This window comes from Trachemys scripta, chromosome 10 (assembly GCF_013100865.1).
Source record: "Trachemys scripta elegans isolate TJP31775 chromosome 10, CAS_Tse_1.0, whole genome shotgun sequence".
Lineage (NCBI taxonomy): Eukaryota > Metazoa > Chordata > Testudines > Emydidae > Trachemys > Trachemys scripta.
In genome coordinates this window covers 15,309,804-15,331,019 of record NC_048307.1, presented here as the reverse complement: position 1 = coordinate 15,331,019, position 21,216 = coordinate 15,309,804, and the positions used below count along the sequence as shown (strand labels likewise).

Genomic DNA, 21,216 nt, shown 5'->3' with positions numbered 1-21,216 from the left:
TATTATTTTTACTATTGTAGTAGCACCAGAGGTGCCATTGAAGTGAGTGTTATATAAATGCCTAGAAAGACAGTCGTGTCGTCGTTCTCCCTTTTTAAAGGGACCCCCCCGCCCAAGAGCTTACAGTCTTAGGGCTTGATTTTCAGCAGTGTTGAGCACCCACTGTTCATAATGGCTTCTCTTCTCAGCGGATGCTGAGTTCTTCTGAAAATTAGATGCCAAGTAACTAACCTCGTTTCCTTTGTCAACCATATTATTATGTTTGGTGGATATTGTATAAATCTAAAATAAAATATATTTTAAAAAATGAAGGTACCCCAATATAATGTGACCCGATATAACACAAATTCGGATATAACGCAGTAAAGCAGTGCTCCGGGGGAGCGGGACTGCGGGGCTGCGAACTCAGGCGGATCAAAGCAAGTTCAATATAATGCGGTTTCACCTATAACTCAGTAAGATTTTTTGGCTCCCGAGGACAGCGTTATATTGAGGTAGAGGTGTATTTAGTTTCAGACTCATAAGTCATGTAACTGTCTAAACTATCTGTACGACCTTGTATTTAGCTGTGACACTCTGAATACCTTTCCCAGGCCTGAGGATTAGCTCTTTGTAGCTCTAAAGCTTGTCTCTCTCACCAACAGACGTTGATCCAATAAATGATATTATCTCATCCACCTTGTTTTTCTGAGTCATGTACTACTTGCCAAAGTTGTTTTAAAAATATTTAGTTGCGTTGTAATAATGAGCAAAGAACTCATTTCCTATCTAGTGTGACCTCTCTAATGTTACAGACCAAAGACAGTAGTTTAAAAATACAAATAATTTGTCAATATATCATTGGCGAGGCTATTCAGATCAAGAAGGAACTTTGTGGGCTTGGATCTGTAGTCTCAGTGAGCAGCACTCAATATTGAAGGGAAGGATGGCTGCAGTGGTGTCCATTTCATTTTATGTAAATTTTGACCCTTGTGCTGCTGTATATTAGGCAAAACTTGGGCACCTCTTCATTAGACATTTAGGGTCAAATCCAGAAGACCTCCTCTAATGTCATTGAGAGGTTATCTGAATAAAGAGTGTAAGATTTTGACTCTTAGGAAACAAATTGTTGTTGTTCAAATGAGTTTTTGACACATTGATCTAAATTTGTGAAATTTGCTTTTTCTAACTTTTCCCTTTTAAAAATACTTTTCAGGTCAGAAACAAATTAGATGGTCAACTCTATGCAATTAAAAAAAATCTTATTAAGAAAGCAACCAAAAGAGATTGCATGAAGGTATGAATTTATTTTTCCATGTTCAGATTCTCTGTTTAACTCAGGGCTTACTGTAATTGGTTCCTAATATAATTAGCAGTGGCATTAATGTTGGTTATGGCAAAGTAGTAAGTGGGCATATCTCCTATTTTATAAACTTTCAGAGGGGTAGCCGTGTTAGTCTGAATCTGTAAAAAGCAACAGAGGGTCCTGTGGCACCTTTAAGACTAATAGAAGTATTGGGAGCATAAGCTTTTGTGGGTAAGAACCTCACTTCAGATGCAAGCATCTGAAGAAGTGAGGTTCTTACCCACGAAAGCTCATGCTCCCAATACTTCTGTTAGTCTTAAAGGTGCCACAGGACCCTCTGTTGCTTTTTATAAACTTTGTATCTCATGTTTCTAAACAGGAAGAATGTTTTATAATACACTAAAATATGTTTGTTTAGTCCCAACCTGAGTCTAATATAAAACATTAGTCTGCAAGATCTGAATTGTATTATCCTTAATGCTGCAAAATAATTATCTGTCCTCAAATTCTTAAATTCCAGTGAGAGGTAAAATAACTGTATCTAGAAACCTTTGTTTTTTTTTCCCCTTTGGGTTCATATTACAGTCAAATTAAAGGATGATCATAAAGTTGCCTTTTGGTCTGTTTTCAGGTATTGCGAGAAGTTAAAGTGTTGGCTGGCCTGCAACATCCTAATATTGTAGGCTATCACACTGCTTGGATAGAACATGTTCAACAAGCATGTCCAAAAGGGGAGTATTATTTGCTATCATTGTAACTTCATACTTCCCATAAGCATGTCTGTTCTATTAATTTGCAGAACACTCAACTCTCAGAATTGATGAAGGAACCAGAGATTTTTCGAAACATTTTTTCTAGGAAGCATGACAATGGCTATCAAGTGCCCTTACCTACTGCACTGTCCTGATCAAGAGATTATTGGGGGTATAATGGTTAATTTAGAAATGCAGGACATCTAAATCTACCTATTAAAATATTTGAGTAGGATTTTGGACGCTGCATAGGGTCCAGTTGAATCCAGTTTCTTAAAAAAAAAGGCAAGCTCAGGCAAGGCATAGCAGTGTGGCTAGGTGTAGAAGGGACCCTGGGGGAAGGACCCACTTGAGACCTTTGGAGGAAAAGCACTGTGTATTAAGGAGGTTGAGAGAGAAGTTCCTTTGCTTACTGATTTTGAAATCACAGATCTGTGGTGGTGTCTGGAGATCCCTTTCCAACTTTCTCCTCTTCCTATCTGCTCCAGAAAACTTCAGAAAAATTGATGCAGTCCAGAATTATTTTAATGGCAAAATGTAAAGTGCCTCTTACTTTGTTTTCCATATTAGGGTTTTTAAAATATGTGGTGAGGTAAATTGGGGTTTCTCTGTAGCGTCTGAGCTTTCTGTTGGCAGAATCTGATTTTGAGACATCAACTTCTGTCATTGACAGGGAGGCATTGTTTCTCTGTTCCCCCCACCCTTCTTCTCTACTATGCATCTCCTCTTGTTTTCCTTTTTCTTCAGTTTTCCCTGCCTTCGTTGTAAATTTTACTAGTTTAATCAGTAGCTATAGCTGTAATGTTAATATGCAATGAGATGTGTGCTTGTCTTGTTTTGTAAAATGTGACTTTTTCTGTTCATCTAATAGATAAGACAGTCCTGAAGTTGCAGTCACTCAAAAAGTCTTCTGACCAAGAGAGTGGCGAGTAAGTATTTACAATGTTAAATGATGATATTAATCTGGGTTTAACATAGGGTCTTTCTCCATGTAACATTAAATGTTGTAGAGTTAAACTTATGTTACAACAATATTACTTCCTTGTATCAAGTAGTGAACTATTAGGCATCAGTTATTCTTGTATTTGTTCCCCCTTTCATCAGATGTCTGAGGGTGAGAAAATTTGTCTAACATTCCTCCACCTTGGGAGTTAATAGGGTCTATTACAATAGTATCTAACATTATTATTAGACATACAGACTTCACAAATTGTGTACTATTCACCAACAAGATTCAGTTCAGATTTAGCGTCATTAGGAAGGTAGAGGGTTTCTATTCAAGAGAAAAATGTGAGGATTTGCCATCTCAAAGATGAGCGGGTGGGAAGGGGGAAAAAGTAATAGCAACACTTACCAGCTGGAAGGGACATAGATGCAACAGACATCTGTCAAATGATCACATGGGGCTAGAACTGCTTGTCTCTGCCAAACTGAAAAGGTTAACTATCAGAAATAAACCCTCGGAAGAGTCTTTTAAAGGGTGACCCTACAATGGCAACTGAGCAGTTGTAAGGTTTTTGTAGGGAAGGAGCAGAACTCCTGCTTCTAAGGGTAAAACAAATATTGAATATTATCCCAGTTTTCCTAGGGTTTGAAATAGTCATATCTCTTTTTATTACATTTCCAGAATAAAAGCTGAAGCACAATTCTGACGTCCGCCTCTTGTTGTGTTTAGTAGATAACATACAAACTTTATATACTTATTGATTCCTTCTCTTCAGAGACCAGTGTCATATTCAAAATATGGAAAGCAGCAGTTCCATTATCTTTGCTGACCTTACCTCAGAAGAAATTAAATCCTTTGGATATACCTTTCTTGAGAATCAAGATAATAAATCAGTGCAGCAAATGGATATAACAAAAGATTTTACCAGTGGAGATGGTGAAGAAAGAATAAAAATGAATAAATGTGAACCACTCACTGACTCACAAGAAAGTTGCATAAATAGTAGTGCCAATGGACCAGTTTATTTTAAAAATCATCTATCACATGGACTTCATTCTAATCTGAATAAAGATAGTATCATTTCAAGTGATTCTTGCACTGAAGACGAATGCTCCCAGAAACACATGTCTGTGCACAGGCAGTGTGAGGTAAATAAACGCCTCTTTAAATACAGTTAACTGATCTCTGATGTGATGATATGTGCAGAGTAGTCTTAAGTAAGTGTGCCTATGAATTATAACAATGAATTCTATAAATGGTATGACTGGGATTGGAGCCAAAGTCTAGTAATTTTATCTCAATTGTTGGTTTTTTTTTTGAGTGGATAACATAATTACAGGGATGCTCACCACAAGAGTTGCCAAAATTTAGCATTAAAGAAAAGTCTATAATATTTGTAGCTTTGGCACTCTTCAGTTAAAATTATACATATAATTTTAAAAATCAGAAATGCTATTCTTGCAAAAACCAAGCAGAGAACCCCAAAAACCCAAATAAGCCAAAAAACCTCCAGCATTCTGCACTAGTGACCAATCCAAACATTGCTGACGAATGCACCTAAATGTGGCGTGTGTGCAAGTTTTCAGTTATCTTCCAGTCAGGCAGTGTCACTTATGGAGAGGAAAAGGGAAGCAGAAGCAGGTGGAAGTGGGAACCACTTGGTGAAGTATAAATACTGAGGAGAAAGAGACAGCTGAGCATCTGGGGTGGGGGTGGAGCTGCGTAGCCATATCAGGAATGTCTCAAGACCCTGCTGCTGTCAGAGTTCCCACATAATGAAATGCTCATTTTGGCATGGGAGGGTTGCTTCCAAAGATCTGCAGCTTTTATGGAAGTGTCCTCTGGAGTTCCTGAAGGGAGATGCAAGGAAGGAGAAGATATGGGGCAGTGCTTGTGGGAGAGTGTCAGAATTTACTGGCTAGTGATGATAGGCTGGGTCAGGAGCCAAGAGTTCTAGGAGAGAGGGTGTTGTGTGTAGAAATTAGGATTTAGTGGGGCTGGGTTTAGATTGTTCTGCAGCTGGTGAAGAGGGAGTATAAATAGGGGAATTGAGTGAGAGGACAAGGAGAGATCAGGACTTGTGTTAGTGGGAAGTAATCTTCGGGAAGAATAGAAAGCGAGTGTTGGGTGAGGCATGAAATTGATGTGTTGTGTATTAGAGGCCTTGATTAAAGGTGCTGGGAGATACATGGGTGAAATTTGGACTTTTAGGAAGTGGGGTGGAGAGGAAGGAGTAGGAAGTTGGAGAGAAGGAATCCGACATGGGCCGTGTTTTTGGAGGGTTATCAGGGAAGCAGTTGCAGGACAGGAAGCAGAGGTTTTATATATGTAAAAGAAACCAGATAGAAGATACCGTATTAACACATTAATTGTATATTTAATATTCATACTTCTGAGGACTTAGCATGTGTTCAGTTGTACAAAATGCTGCTCTTTTTTGTTCCACCCTTCAAAAGTGCACATAGGCTTTCCAAGCAGATCTCGCTAGATGAACATACGCCATGTGGGCTGCAAGTGAATCCATAAACATCAGGAAATATAAATTCTATCCCCATTTTCTCAATCAATCAATCAATAAATAAAAAAATACAACCACTATTAAAAATGTTGTGAAAGTAAAGAGAATATTTGAAAGTAGATTTCTGTTTTGAGTTTCCAAAGTGTTGTTAATAACAAAACTTAATTTAAAAAAAAATTAAAATGCTATTTAAAGCTGATCATTTTACCTTTAAACCAGTGATATGTCTTGCTTCTCAAAATATCTGTTGTGAAAGTTTTTAAAGATGTTTGCTACAGTCATCTAATTATCAAATGAACCAACACACGAGAAATTGAGTATGTAATTACATACTCAATGTGCTAATAAATAATACAAGCTCTTCTCCTGTTTCTGCTCCTTTTGAAATCATTGGCAAAGCCACCGTTGAGTTCAGTGGTGCAGGATCAAACTGCTAAAAGATGGAGAAACTATGTAATAATATGATACAACACCTGTATGGCACCAACTACAATGTCTTGCCTTATCAGTTGGGGTATGGACTGCAGCTGGGTATCTATCAAATTTCACGTAATATCTTAAAGGGACATTGTTGGGTAGTTGAGGTCCAATTTTAGGGTTTTCCTGTGGAGATATGAAATTGATAAATATGTTCCTAAATTGAAAATAGCATTTCATCTCAACAGTGATCGCACCCAGCCACTGCAGGGTTGTACTAGTTCATCATCATCATAAAATGAAACTGACTGTAAGGGAAAAAATAAATTGACTAGTCCAGTCTGAATGCATTTTGCTCTAAAGGCAGTGAGAGCCAGTATTTTCTTGATTCTGGTATTGTATTTATCAAAACAAGTATATTTTCCAATATTGATATTCTTGTAAATTATTTTCCTTGGTCAGAATGCTTCCCTACATAGCCCATCTGAAAAAGGAATAAAAAAACCTAAAATCTTTCCAGGGACTTACTCAGATACTCTTTGATATCTTAAGAACATCTGTCATGTTGTTGTGTTAGCTTTTATTATTCTGTCATCATCGTTCTGGGACCAACATGGCTAGAACTACACTGCATATAGCTTGTATGCTTTTTAAACAGTTATTAGTACCATTTGAGGAATAAGGAAAGCAAAATAATTGTACATTCTCTTCTCTCACCTAAAACACAATAAATTTAATAGCACTGTATCTGCCATCCACTCTGTACTCAATCTTAGTTTAAAACTGCAGATCATTTGTCTTGAAACAATATAAACTTGTATAAGTGATCATCCCTTATATTACAGTGAAAATATATGTACCAATATTTTCCTGTTAGATGGAGTATTGTCTGATGCTTCATATACAGATGCAACTGTGTGAAATCTCCTTGTGGGACTGGATTGTTGACAGAAACAAAAGATGTGGCGAGCGAACAGAGGAATCTTCCAGTAAGATTTATACTGTTTGTTTTTTAAATATAAATACTTACAGAGCAAAAAACAAATATATTTTGATTTTCTATTTGGAAGTCAATGTGTTTGATTTTATACTTTATTGACAGCAGTTAATAACATGGACTTTAGTTATTAGGTCCTTTCCCCCTTTCATTCAATCAGAATAACAGTAATTTAGTAAAATGTGTGTAGTCTATACAGATGAGGTGTTTGTAGAAGAGACTTAAACTTCACCCAAAAGTGACGGGTGAAAAACTATGCATGAGAAGTAGGACTGATCTGGAGAAGTAGAGCTGCTGTTGAGAAGGCCTGTCCTTTTTCAATGAGCAGTTTAGATTATGTAGATTTTTGTTCCTTTTCCAGAACAATTTCAGTTGATCAGAATGAGCTATGTTCCAAAAGCAGGTGTAATAATTCCTAATTGTGGTTGCTTGGTCTATTAAACATTAGTTTTCAACGACAAGGAGACAGCTTTATAGTTTATTCATTTTCTCTAATGCAGTGAGGTTACAACGCAATTGAAAGCTTTAAAATTTGTTCTTGGAGAAACAAAAAACATCCTACAGCATTATTTTGATTAACCATAGTGGATTTAACATCTGGTCCTGGTTGGAGCAGTTCTTAGATGGTGATGGCAGCAGGCTTCATTGACTGTTGATATCTAGAGGGACAGGTCGTTTAAGGACAGAGCATTAAAGATATGCTCTGCTCCTTTCATAGTTAGTGTGAAAAGAAATCTACTTAACACAAACTGTTCTATACAACTATAAATCTTGAAATGAAAAATGTGTCTTTAATCTGATTACTTATCACATCACTTTTGAGAACAATTTTTTTCTTACATTCTTTGCATGGAGTGAGATTTCCTATCTGCTTGGTTTTTATTTGTTTCCCCTTCCCTCCCTCCTTTTCCTACCTACAACTAGTCTTTTTGGTTTCTTAAATTAAGCAAGATTGGTCCTGGTTGAGAATTGAATAGAAGAACTCCAGTATAATTTGTTTTTTCTTTGAAAAAAAAAATTGACAAAGACTCACACAAGAGGATGTTAATGAAACCAAGTAGTTATGGGGTAAAAGGTAAACTACTACCATTGGTTAGAAACTAAGAAACAGGGTAGGAATAAATGATCAGTTTTGAGGGTAGCAAAAGGTTAACATTGGTGAGCCTCAGGGTTCTGTACTAGGAGCAGCGTTTAATATATTTATGATCTGGAAAAAGAGTTGAACAAAATGAAGTGGCAAAATTTGTAGATGACTGTTTAGGTTAGTCAAGGCTAGGGAAATCTGAAGACCTAAAAATGATACATGAATAGGCAGTATGATCATAGATGGGTTAGGCTCTATAAAGAATAGAGTATAAAATAATACAGAAAATATGCTATTATATTAAATTGGCATGCCCTTACCTGGAATACTGTGTTCAATTCTGGTCACTTGATCTCAGAGAAAGGCAGAAATAAAAAGGGCTCAGTGAAGGACAGTGAAAATGATTGAAGGGACAGAAAGACTTCTGAATGAGGAGCGACTGAAAAGACATTATGTAGTTCAGAGATGAGACAAGTACGAAGGAACATGATAGAGGTATACAGAATGATGAATGATATAAAGATGTCAGCCATTTTCAACACCATCTTTTTAAAGCAGAGATCAATAAGACAGGAACATCAGTGTTGAGAATTTCAAAGCAGTGAAAGGGATTTAGCCATACCTTCTCCATGAATCATAGTGGATGTGAGGTTAAAATCTCTTGCATTACTTTGAAACTCTCAACCCATGATTCTAGGAGAGAGAATAACCTCTTACCTGGAAGTTTTTCACTTTTATTCTTTCATGCAACATTTTTGGATCCTCTTTAGGAACCAGAGGACCAGGAATTTCTGTGATTTTAACTCCACAGGACATTTCAATCAAATCGAAAAGCAACAAATTTAACACCGATAAGAGTAAATACTGATGCTTAGTAAGATTCAGAAGAGAATTAGACATCTGGATAATGAGCACATTCACAATTAGATTAGAGCGAGAGAGAGGATATAAACTCTCTTTCTTTAGTGCTCATACACCAACCACTATCTTAAAGAAGAAATTTCCTATTTACGCCATGGGAAATCACTTTTAACCTAAGCTAATTTTATTTAGATTGTCTTTGTGTTTGCAGATAAACTGACACGCCATTTTACCATAGATTTATAAAGCATTTTAGTTTTAGCAAAATCAGCTGAAATAATTAAAAATTTTAAATTGTTTTAAGGTTCTTATCACCTTGTGGATGTCAGCTGGACATCAAAAATTTTTCAAGAGTTACTAGAAGGAGTATACTATATCCACAGCAAAGGAGTCGTACATCGAGACATTAAAGTAAGTTGAAAAATTATCATTAGAGGATGCAGTGTGGCCTAGTGAATAGAGCACTGGACTTGTATTCAAAAGACCTGGGTTCTATTATCAGATTTGCCACTAGCATGTTGGGTGACTTTGGGCAACTTGGTTCGTCTCTCTGTGCCTCAGTTTTCCCATCTGTAAAATGGGATAATGATTCTGATTTCCTTTGAAAAGTGCTTTGAGATCTACTGGTGAAAAATGCCTTATAGGAACTAGGTATTACTATTAAAGGCAGGAAAGACCATTTGTGTTATGGAGTTGCTGATACTGGCTCCATAGCTAAGGCTGAGCTGAGTTTTGCACTTAAAGATTCAACCTCTTCATGTATGAAGAATATACTGCACCTTCCCCAAAATTACAGCACTTCGTGACAGAATGAATTTGCTGAAAATTTACAAGTAAATCTGTTAATTAATTTGAGTTAAAATTAATTAAAATAAGTTCCTTTAAGAAATTTAGCACTGTTTGTCAGACTGTTATATGTCCCAAATGATCTCAGGTTAGGCATTTTCTATCTATAAGGCTATGTTTTAATCATGGGTATTCTTTAGTAAAAGTCATGGACAGGTCACGGGCAGTAAACAAACATTCAAAGCCTGTGACCTGTCCATGACTTGTATTGTATACCCCTGACTAAATCTTGGGTGGGGGTGGAGGGGAGTTTGGCGAGGCTGGCAGGCTCCCTAACTGTCTCCGTGCCTCCCCGAAAGCAGCGACATCCCCCTCCCTCAGCTCCTAGGCGGAGGTGCAGCCAAGCAACTCTGTGCACTGCCTCTGCCCCCAGCGCCAGCTCTGCAGCTCTCATTGGCAGGGAACTGTGGCCAATGGGAGCTGTGGGATCAGTGCCTGCAGGTGCAGGCAGCGTGCAGAGTTCCCTGGCTGCGCCTCTGCCTAGGAGCCGAGGAATGTTGTCGCTTCTGGGCAGCCCCCTGAGGCCCTCGCCCCACGCCCCAGCCCTGAGTCCTCTCCTACACCCAAACTCCTGCTGCTGCTGGAGGTGGGAGGGGGCGGTGGCCCGAGACTGCCCCAGCAGCGGCTGGTGCGACTGGCCCAGGGGCCGCCTGAGCAGTTCAGGCGGCCCCCGGACCAGCTGCATTGGCCTCTGCAGAAGTCCCAGAGATCCCAGAAAGTCACAGAGACTGTGACCTCCGTGACAAACTTGCAGCCTTATCTATCTACACAAACTCCAGTAGACGGATGAATCTTGAATAGACTTGATGCAATGGGTATTTTTTTGAAACTACATTTTAGTATTAATGGTAATTTTTTTTTCTGTTTATTTTCCTTCAGACTCTGTTAAGGGAGAAAATTATTGTCTTCAGAGAAACTCTCAAAAAATGGTTCTCTTTCAAAATGGTTATCTGCTATTGTTCTCAATGGCACTGAGGCCACATGCTGCCCTTAACCAAGATGGCCCCTGGTTCTATTCACCTTCTTCTCACAGTGCACCTCTCTGCCTCCAGACTGCATAAGGGTTCACCATCTTCCCTGAGGGCAGCTTGACTTCGTTCCCATTAAGAACAATGAGAGCCAAATTTTTAAAAAAATCTAACGAATTAGAACTTTTGTCGTTACGTCCTCCTGAGTAACCTTGATTGATGACCGTAGATATAGTTATATGATTATTGTTGACTAATTGGCTTTAATTATGAGAATTTGTAGACTATCTTGCTTGTTTTGTTTACTACTTAAACTGAAAACATATAGAAATAGACTGAATGTGTAATTTCCCCATCCCTTTCTCTTGGAGGTTCACTGGCTGTCTTTCTAGATATTGTACTTAAAATCATGATTACACATGAAAAGTATTATGTGTTTTAAAAAAAAACCCTTGAGTATTAAAATTACATTTAAGAGCTGCTTCAAAATACACATACAGTATTAATATGCATCCTGATTCATGTTTAATTTTTCATTACACAGTTTCAGGATCAACAGTTTCTCAATTCACTTTTTCATGTAGGTGTGTGTCACTGCATATGTCACACACATTAATCAAATCTGCCAGAATCATTTAACTTTGTGACTGTTTAAGTCATGAGATTTATTTACCAAAGTTGTGAGTAGTCCTGGTAGTTGTATAAAGAATTCCAAACAGTTACGGGAAGTTGTTTTTTCAAGCATTGTTTGTTTTTTTCCCCATATATTCTTCTGACAGTGAGTTTGCAGATGTCTTGCAGAGACAAAATGTTTTGTGATAATCTTATGAGAAAGTCTTTTTGTATTTGAAACTCTTGGAGCAGAAGTCCAGTGGGTAGATCTCCTTGATTATTGGTTAGCTTCAATGGGTATGAGAGGTTTAATAGCTTATTTAACAGTGATGTACATCTTAGATTTGACCTGTGTTGAAGAAACAGAAAAAGGGGAGATTGCCCTTGTCTTGTTAAAATGTTAACATCTGCATGGTAATCTACGAGGAGATCAACTATTTCTTTTCTGCCTCCCAAGCAAGCATCATGAATAGCTGCTCTTCCTTCACAATCTTGAGTATTTACTTTGGCTCCATTCATTAACAGTAAATTGATGCAATCTATATCGGCAGCTAAAACTGTGCCTGCTTTAGATGATGCAGTGCACACTGCAAGTTGAAGAGCAGTTTTTCCATAAGTTGGAAGAGTACAATTAATGTTTGCTCCACAGGAGATTAAAGTTTCTGTTACCTCCTTGTTCAAATACTCTGCAGCAGTGTGAAGCGCTGTTTTGCCAAACTCATCTCTGCCATCTATGTTGACACCATTCTCAATTAGAATAGATATAGCTCGAGAGGCTCCAGAGTATAGGGCTAAATGTAAGGAGCTGTGTCTGTAGCTACTATCCATTTCAAGATCTGTTTGAACTCCCTTCTCACACAAGATACGAAGACATTCTTCTGCATTACGCTGTGTAATTCCCAGGTTTCTCTGAAATCTGGTCAAAATGCCTGTCCCAGTTAGATAAATATTTGGCCAGTGTAGTAGGAGGAGGTGAAGTGCTGTGTAACCTCTGTTATCTCTAAAATATACAAATTTAATAAGTTAATTCTTTTAACTTCAGTAAACATCAAGTGGCTTACATAAAGATATCAAAGTAAAATATTTTAAACCGTGAAAAATAGTTTAGTCTAGCATTGCTAAACTAGTCAGACATGACCTAGCAGTGGGTTCCACGCCATCAGTTGAGAGAACAGCAAAATCTATGGGTCACTAAAACCCAGTTACTGGAGTTGGTGAGAGGCAGAACAATGCCCTACTTACCCCTAATTTGTTGTTGTGGCTGATGCCTCCGCCCCCTCCAGACTAGCAGCCAGTCACAGAGCTGCTCCTCCGCTTCTTTCTTCCCTGCCTTAATTATGCTCAACTCTGGAACTTGGGAAGGGAGGAGACTTCCTAGGAGCTTTGCTACCCGAGAGCTGAGCAAAATGCAGGCACAAAGAAGAGTATGTGGGGAGGCAGGCAGAAACTCCTACCATACTCATGACCTAAATTCCACAACTCTTTGTGGTCAAAAGACTCTCGGATGGGATGATTCTTTGGCCGCTTTTGTGGGTGGCAGATCAAAAAAGGTTGGGAACCACTGTTTTACATTATTTATTATTTGGGACTAGCCTATTTTTGTCCAGTCCTTTGTCTTTCCCGCTTTGTTTTCAGTTTGAGATGTATCTTTTCTCCTTCATTTATTTGTAGCCACAGTAGCTGGCAGTATAGTGAGCATATTCACATTTTCTACCCTAATTTGTGTACTGTGTCCATGTTATCCTGTGTCCCTTCAGTTACGTATTTTTGCATATGTTAAGTGAACTAATAATAAAAAAACTCCACGTTCAAAGTTATGACCTCCAGAGATCTTGTCACATAGTGCACATCAACACCTGTAGAAAATGTAAGATCTTAATCACTAAGGGAGCCCTAAAGTTATATTCCACTTCAATATGCAATTGTGCATATTCTTGATGGAGTGCAACGTGAGTGACTACAAATGCCCTACCTTAGTTTTGGGTCAGCACCAGATTCTAGCAAACAACGCAGACTCTTTTCTCTTCTGTGTTTGGCAGCTAAGTGAATTGGAAGAATAGTCTGATCCTGTATGGAACCAAAATACGTATTTGTTAATGTACTTCTGAGTTTTGTAATCTACAGTCTGACTTTTCTTGAAGGTGAATTAGTTTATCTAGTACAATTTGTGACAAACATGTTAGCTGGATAAGGTTAGGTTTAACCAATCTTCCTTAGATTCTTGATAAATGAGAGCAGATGGAGGCATTTGCCTGAATAATATTGGCATACTTGCTGTCTACATCACAGATTGCAGAATTTGGTCCACTAAAGCAGCAAACCAATAGCAGAATATGTTCTGCAGAATTTAGTTGCAAATAAAACTTAAGAACCTTGTATTTTTTAAAAAAAAAAAGCTCTGATTTATCTGCCTATTGAACATTTGAATTTTAATATTAATTTAATTGAAAGAGCGTAGTCAAGTGTGTCCATAATTATAGTAGTTAAGCATTAAATAGTAGAAATTTGATTATTTTTCTATAGTTGGGCTTTTAAGATTTCTAACCATTCAATGTTTGAAAAAAATAAAATCAAGAAATTTGGGTCACCTAGTGTGTGTGTGTTAGATATAAAGCTATGCATGTGCGTCTGTCTGATTCTAGTGAGCATACTTTGCAGATGGGGTAAACATACCGTCCTGAAACGGTCAAAGACAGACTGCCTTCCTGGGATTTCAATCAAGCTGGTTCCGTGAGCTGTATGTGCGTTTGTGCTTCTTACAGATTTAGGAGTATATTGACTTACATCTTATGCTTCTGCTTTTCTTATTATAAAGCAATAACTGTAACAACATTGTAATTAAAGAAGACTAGGAAGAAATATCCCGTGTCTGTCCATTTCTTCCCGAATAAGGATTTTAGCTATTCACCTTTCTTGTTCTTAATAGTAGTTGTCTTCACCCCAATTCTTTCTGACAGTCTTGTGGTTTTCTTGGTAGTGTACACTATATCTTACTGCTACAGACTGAAATAACAGCATTTGTGTGTTCCTAGGAAGGCAGAGAAACCATCACCCAACAATGTTCCCTGTGTTTGCTTCTGACTTCTTGCTTTCTTTCAAGGTCCCCAATATGCTTGGGACAACCTTCCAATCAATACTGGCCAAAACCTCCTTGGCAACACTAAGCCCTGGTCTACGTTGGGGGTGGGGGGGAATCGATCTAAGTTACGCAACTTCAGCTACGTGAATAACGTAGCTGAAGTTGACGTACTTAGATCGACTTACTGTGGTGTCTTCACCATGGTGAGTCGACTGCTGCCGCTCCCCCATCAACTCTGCCTGCACCTCTTGTGGCATTGGAGTACAGGAGTCGACGGGAGCGGGCTCGGGGGGTTGACTAGACTAGATGCGATATATCGATCCCCGCTGGATCGATCACTGCCTGCCGATCTGGCGGGTAATGTAGACATACCCTTAGAAAGCCACTTAGATTGATGCATACCATTTGAAATGCCTCCACCATGCTTTGTACTAATTCTATTTACTGTATTCACTTGTATCCTCAGATAGTAAGTTTTCCGTGGGCAGAATTTGTTACTTATTTGGCATGATGATAAATTGCTACATAAATAATACCCTATTTTTAATATGAATGGTAAAGTTCATACATTTCTTACGGGTAGTACAGTTAATGAGGTCCAAGCTGACTATAGTAGTGCATTTGTGCAATGTTCCTGTACGTATCTGGTATGTTCTGACATCCCTTCCTAATGAAGACAGTCCATGGAAAATGGTTAACTTCTGTTTAATTGGAATTTATTGTAAAAATGCATAAAACACTGTCTTGGAAGTGTCCCCTCAGGCCTTAACCACAGGCCACACCCACTCCAGGTCTCCATCACTACCACCGTATTTTAATGTATTTTATATTGACAGTGAGTCACCAGCTCCATTTGCTTCTAGGGAAGGGTACAGTAGCAGCAGCAGCTAGTCCTGCCTGCTTCTGCCTTCCTTCAGGCTCCCAACTCTTCCTCCTATACGTCCTTCCTGTGTGCTTATATAGGCCTAACTGCTGGGATTACTTCCACCCTGTTAGCCCCTTGGCTGCACCCCTACTCAGTTAAATAGCCACTGCCAAGTGCTGGTCTTTCAATTAGGGCTCAATTAATATAAATGACAGAGAGAACTCCTGAGTCAGCACCTCCTGTTACAAACACACTGCGCTAACTGGGAATCCTCTCTACTAACAGTTCATAATTAGAGGGAAAATTACACAGTTAAGCAATTTCCTTTTCATGATGCCCATATCTTTTTGGAGAGGAGATGCCTTACTGCACAGGGATACACACTAATCTAATGACAGTATGTACAGGCTTAATTGATTACTCAGGATAGAGCTTTGGCTAGGTAAACTAGCCAAATGAAATTTAAAATGAAATTTAATATGGATAAATGTAAAGTAATGCACATTGGAAAAAATAACCCCAACCATACATACAATATGACGGGGGGCTAATTTAGCTACAACTAATCAGGAAAGAGATCTTGGAGTCATTGTGGATGGTTCTCTGAAGACGTCCACGCAGTGTGCAGCGGCAGTCAAAAAAGCAAACAGGATGTTAGGAATCATTAAAAAAGGGATAGAGAATAAGACGGAGAATATCTTATTGCCCTTATATAAATCCATGGTACGCCCACATCTTGAATACTGCGTACAGATGTGGTCTCCTCATCTCAAAAAAGATATACTGGCATTAGAAAAGCTTCAGAGAAGGGCAACTAAAATGATTAGGGGTTTGGAACGGGTCCCATATGAGGAGAGATTAGAGGCTAGGACTTTTCAGCTTGGAAAAGAGGAGACTAAGGGGGGATATAATAGAGATATATAAAATCATGAGTGGTGTGGAGAAAGTGAATAAGGAAAAGTTATTTACTTGTTCCCATAATATAAGAACTATAGGCCACCAAATGAAATTAATGGGCAGCAGGTTTAAAACAAATAAAAGGAAGTTCTTCACACAGCGCACAGTCAACCTGTGGAACTCCTTGCCTGAGGAGGTTGTGAAGGCTAGGACTATAACAGGGTTTAAAAGAGAACTGGATAAATTCATGGAGGTTAAGTCCATTAATGGCTATTAGCTAGGATGGGTAAGGAATGGTGTCCCTAGCCTCTGTCAGAGTGGAGATGGATGGCAGGAGAGAGATCACTTTATCATTACCTGTTAGGTTCACTCCCTCTGGGACACCTGGCATTGCTGTCTGCCAACAATGGCCATACTGGGCTGGATGGACCTTTGGTCTGACCCAGTATGGCCATTCTTATGTTAAATGATGAAAAGGAAGGTGACAGGATTAGTAAGCCTAGAAACACAGGAGCTCTACTGATGGTTATCACTAATTCCATACTATATTACACCCATATTTTTAACCCATTCATCTTACTCTTGGAAGCTTAAAAGAGTTTTTTTTCACTGTTCAACATATATATGGTTACCATGTATGTGGTTTCTGACACCCTAGTCCAGTCTCCCCCATCTTTATCTGGCTTTTCATGTGGGAAATTTGTACCACAGCTTCCTTGCTGTTGGGAGTGAATCTCTAATTTATGTTTTGGGCTGGTCATGTGCATCAGGCAAACTGGGAGGTTTGCTAGTGAAATGAACCACTTGGCAGTGTGGGTGCAGCCAGAAAGGCAGAGCTCCCTGACCCTTCCTCCTCGCAGCTGAGATTGAGAGTTTTTTTGTGTAGATGTTCTTGTCTATTGTTTGGTTTTAAATTAAAACTCATACTTAACAATATTTTAATCAGTAGGATTGCAGAATACAAATTAATTAAAGAAATAGGGGAGGGAAGGAAAGGAGAGTATTTATTGGCTGATTTTCTTCTAATATCACAGTCCTAGTACTCAATTGGCTGCTTATACTGCAGCAGCAGGGAGGAAAAAAGGAGGGCCAGAATACAGCCTGTCCCAGAGAGCTTGAGCAAACAGGTATTATGTATAAGATTTCTGCTGGTCTGTGACTTCTGCAACATTTACAACAGAATTAATGATGGAGTGAGTGGCAGCTTTAACTCTGAATGTCACTGCTGTTAGTTTAGATGAACACTATCAAGTAGCCCTTGAGTTTGACAGGCACCAAAACTTAACATATCTTAGAAATACCATTTTTAATACATTTCTTGATTCTGAAAAATATGACACAAACCAGTTACAATGATAAAATTCCCATTTGTAAGTGGGATCTCTACCAGTAAACCTAGGATGTTTTGTTTTTATGATCAGTCAACTTTTAGAAGGTATAGTATTGAATTTCACAGATGTCTTGTAGCTAGTCTGACCATACAATTGAGTCAAATCACTGGGTCATAGTAAACTACTTTCTGGGATTGTGGAGCTTGTGGGATTTATTCTGCCTCATATATTTATGAATGGGAGATTTTTATGCATTAAAAGTGAATGTCAGGTATCTTTATTGTTTTGGCCAGGAATTTTTTTAAAAGAGGAGCCTAATTTCAGACACTCATAAATCCATATATTAAGTCCCAAAATAAATAGTCTTGGTTATCAAGAGCTGAACACCCAGTAAGATCTAACCAGTCAAATATAGATTTAAAAGCCCCCATTTTTTAATATTAACCTTTTGATGTTTTTAATGAATTAGTTGAAGAATTTTTTTTGTGAATTTTAAATAGCATCGTTACTCTGTGGATTTAAAAATAATGATAATTTAGGTCAAATGGTTACCTGGATTGACAGTGTTCTTCTGCATGCAGAGTTATCCCAAACAATCAGTGGTTCATTGACAGGTTGGAGTGCTAGTAAAGCTTTAATGTTGGTGCTGTCATCTTTCATTATTGCTTCATATAGTTTTGCCTGAAGTGGCTTAAATCCCTTCCGCCTACAGGAAGAAAGGGAGTAAGTGAAAGAATCAGACTCAGTTGTGGGTGTGCTGGCTCCCTTGGTTATGTTACCCATGGTAAAATAAATTTAGTTTGTAGTGCGAATACATGGCCCAAAGGAAAGGCAGAATTTTGGACTCTGCCATGGGAACTTGTATCACTCTTTGTGATGTTGCAAGATGTCTGGTTCTAGAACAGATTTGAAGTCTGGTTTTAAAGTTACAACTATCAGTAGAATACTAACTGATATTTGTCTGGCATCTCGCTTCATATGTTTGTCAGATGTAATTATTGTGATGTATTTCTAAGTATAAAACATTCCCTTCGTGCTTGTGTAACATTTTAGAGTTGCTATAAAATAACCAAGATATTAAATATGGACAGTGCATTAAATCATTCAGGGTTTCATCTCCCAGCCAGGGCAGGATTATTCTGTACAGTTCATTTACCAAGCAATAGGGTTTTTACAGTTCCTCAAAAGGGAAGTATTGCATCCTAATACACTTCACTGTGGAGATGATTTTTTGGAATGCAGCCTAAATGTTCTATTTAATTTCATACCATACTCTTTTTAACACTCTAAATAATTCTCCTTTCTTGGTTTACAGTTTGCAGGTATTTTTAATATTTTTTTAGCATTTTCTATCTTAATGGTCATATAGCCAAATTTAAATTTAACATATTACGATATTTTAATCTTTCTTCATACATCGATGCTTTCTGCCTCCTAAATCCCTTGTGCTCTTTGCTAGACTCTTCCCAATTTATCAGTGTATTTCTGATAATGAGTTACCCAGAATTTAATGTAGTATTTGAGATGTGGTCACTAGAGCCATTTGGAGAAGAGGGACTCTATTTTATGCTTCAGTATACAGAGTCCAAGTTTTTGTTTTGTTTGTTGCCATTAGACATTAAATGATCTAAATTTGCAGTGCACTGTCATGCTAGGTCTCTCTTGTCATTACTGTTTCTCAGGTTTCCCCCTCCTGCTGCAGATCAGTTTAATATTATTTCCCCCCAAGTTTATAAGCTTGTATTTTTTCCCATGTTAATTCTTGTTTTGTTACTGTTTCCGCATGTTTCTTTTCTCTCTAGAGCCTCTGGTGTTGCATGTCTGCCTCCACTGGTGTTTGCATCATCTTCCGATATAACACTTGTGAATTTCATTTTTGCTCTCTTTTACTAGGTCATTAATGCAGCTGTTAAATAACTATTGGTAACTGTAAATAAATAGTATAAGTGTTGTTTGATTTTATCCTCCTGAAGACTACAAGGAATATTACAATTTGTGAAACTTAAATACAGAAATGTTACTTCAGAATACTTTTTAAAAAATTCTGATTTTTTTTTTTAACGTAAGAGATTGATGCAGTTTATTTTTGTAGCCCAGAAATGTCTTTCTATATGGATCAGACCACCATGTGAAAATAGGAGATTTCGGACTAGCTTGCAGAGATATTATACAAGAAAACCCAAACCACCGGTTAAAGACAGAGAAGACAAATGGTAATTGAAAAAACACATTCGTTTTCAATTAAAAAAATAGCAATTTATTATTTAAGATTAATGTTTAAATCATTATCAGTTTTTATAAATGAAATTGGAGACACTGAAGCAATTTAAATTCAGTTTCCTTTTTTGTAGGCCTAAAACATACTTCAGGAGTTGGTACTTGTCTGTATGCTTCACCAGAACAGTTGCAAGGATCTCACTATGATTACAAGGTAGTGACAATTGTTTTTTCCTATAGAGTTTTAAAAATACTTTTGTGCCCAGTATTTGTTATTCTAATGTACTTTCTTTAGGTTAAGATAGTGATTACCTTTGTCTTTGCTCCTCAAATACATCTTTTTTCAAGAAATCATATGGTTTTGAGTCTTTTCAAAGCTTAATCTTAAGAGCAACATTTCTCTAAAAAGAAAAGGTTAAAGTGAATGAGACTTGGGGGGGGAGGGATAGCTCAGTGGTTTGAGCATTGGCCTGCTAAACCCAGGGTTGTGAGTTCAATCCATGAGGGGGCCATTTAAGGATCTGGGGCAAAAATCTGTCTGGGGATTGCTCCTGCTTTGAGCAGGGGGTTGGACTAGATAACCTCCTGAGGTCCCTTCCAACTCTGATATTCTATGATTAAATGTAATGAAACAAATTTATACTTGTTTTTAAAAGAAATGCTTGTTACAGTTAGTAGGAACAAAACTCTAAGCCTCCTGCTGGGCAGTTACACTATAACTAGTAAAGTTTCCTCACTACTGGCTATGGCATAGGTTTCAGTTCTGCCTTTTTCTTGTGCACCTCCTGTGATGAGCAGGGCTGGCTCCAGGCACCAGCCTAGCAAGCAGGTGCCTGGGGCGGCCAATGAAGAGGGGGGCAGCACGTCTGGCCGTTCGGTGGCGGGGCCGTCACTTCTTCTCGGAGTGAAGGACCTGCCAACGAATTGCCACTGTAGAATGAAGCAGTGGTAGAGCTGCCGCCGCTTGCGATCACCTTTTTTTTTTTTTCCCTGCTTGGGGCGGCAAAAACGCTAAAGCCGGCCCTGGTGATGAGGTAGTTCATGTGTCTGCTAAAACTTTCTTTAGCAAAGTGCCAAACAGTTAGCTTTTAGGATGCAGTGTTCAACACCTGATATTGTTTCCTAGAAACTGTGTACAACATTGAAAATTTTATTTTGAAAATAAATGTAACTAGACCTCTTTACTTTTTTCCCCTCTTCCAGTCAGACATGTACAGTGTGGGTGTAATTCTTCTAGAACTTTTTCAACCATTTGGAACAGAAATGGAAAGAACCAAAATTTTGACAAGTTTAAGAAATGGCCATGTTCCTAGTTCTTTTAGCAGTAAATGGCCAGTACAAACCAAGTATGTTAAGTTGCTAACCAGTGAGGTGTCATCACAGAGACCAACTGCTGCTCAGCTTCTTGAAAGCGAACTGTTTCATAATACAGAAAATGTAAGTTATTACTCTAACAGCCTCCATTTTAGTACAGCATAAGAAAACATACAGCTGAAAAAATGCTTTTATGCAAGAGGAACATAAAGAATTGCATTGTGCTG

At 38.2% G+C, this 21,216-nt stretch overlaps 2 protein-coding genes across 3 annotated transcripts in view; one reads left to right on the top strand and one right to left on the bottom strand.

The window, feature by feature from the left end:
- The window catches only part of EIF2AK1 (eukaryotic translation initiation factor 2 alpha kinase 1), a 36,731-nt gene that overhangs the window by 13,948 nt on the left and 1,567 nt on the right, over positions 1-21,216 (top strand). Inside the window, exons 6-14 of one of the 2 annotated variants that reach the window (XM_034783994.1) lie at positions 1,196-1,276; positions 1,917-2,016; positions 2,909-2,966; positions 3,759-4,131; positions 6,796-6,883; positions 9,165-9,271; positions 19,551-19,671; positions 19,810-19,889; positions 20,879-21,112. In XM_034783994.1, coding sequence (XP_034639885.1) covers positions 1,196-1,276; positions 1,917-2,016; positions 2,909-2,966; positions 3,759-4,131; positions 6,796-6,883; positions 9,165-9,271; positions 19,551-19,671; positions 19,810-19,889; positions 20,879-21,112 — 1,242 coding nt within the window. Of the gene's footprint in view, positions 1-1,195; positions 1,277-1,916; positions 2,017-2,908; positions 2,967-3,758; positions 4,132-6,795; positions 6,908-9,164; positions 9,272-19,550; positions 19,672-19,809; positions 19,890-20,878; positions 21,113-21,216 lie in introns of both variants that reach the window. The other variant, XM_034783993.1, reaches the window with a different exon arrangement.
- On the bottom strand, positions 11,220-18,241 carry ANKRD61 (ankyrin repeat domain 61). The gene is made up of 3 exons (XM_034783995.1): positions 18,011-18,241; positions 13,259-13,353; positions 11,220-12,286 (listed from the first exon to the last, which is right to left on the bottom strand). Exons 1-3 carry the CDS (start codon positions 18,239-18,241, stop codon positions 11,344-11,346), a joined length of 1,269 nt encoding a protein of 422 aa, XP_034639886.1. The 3' UTR covers positions 11,220-11,343.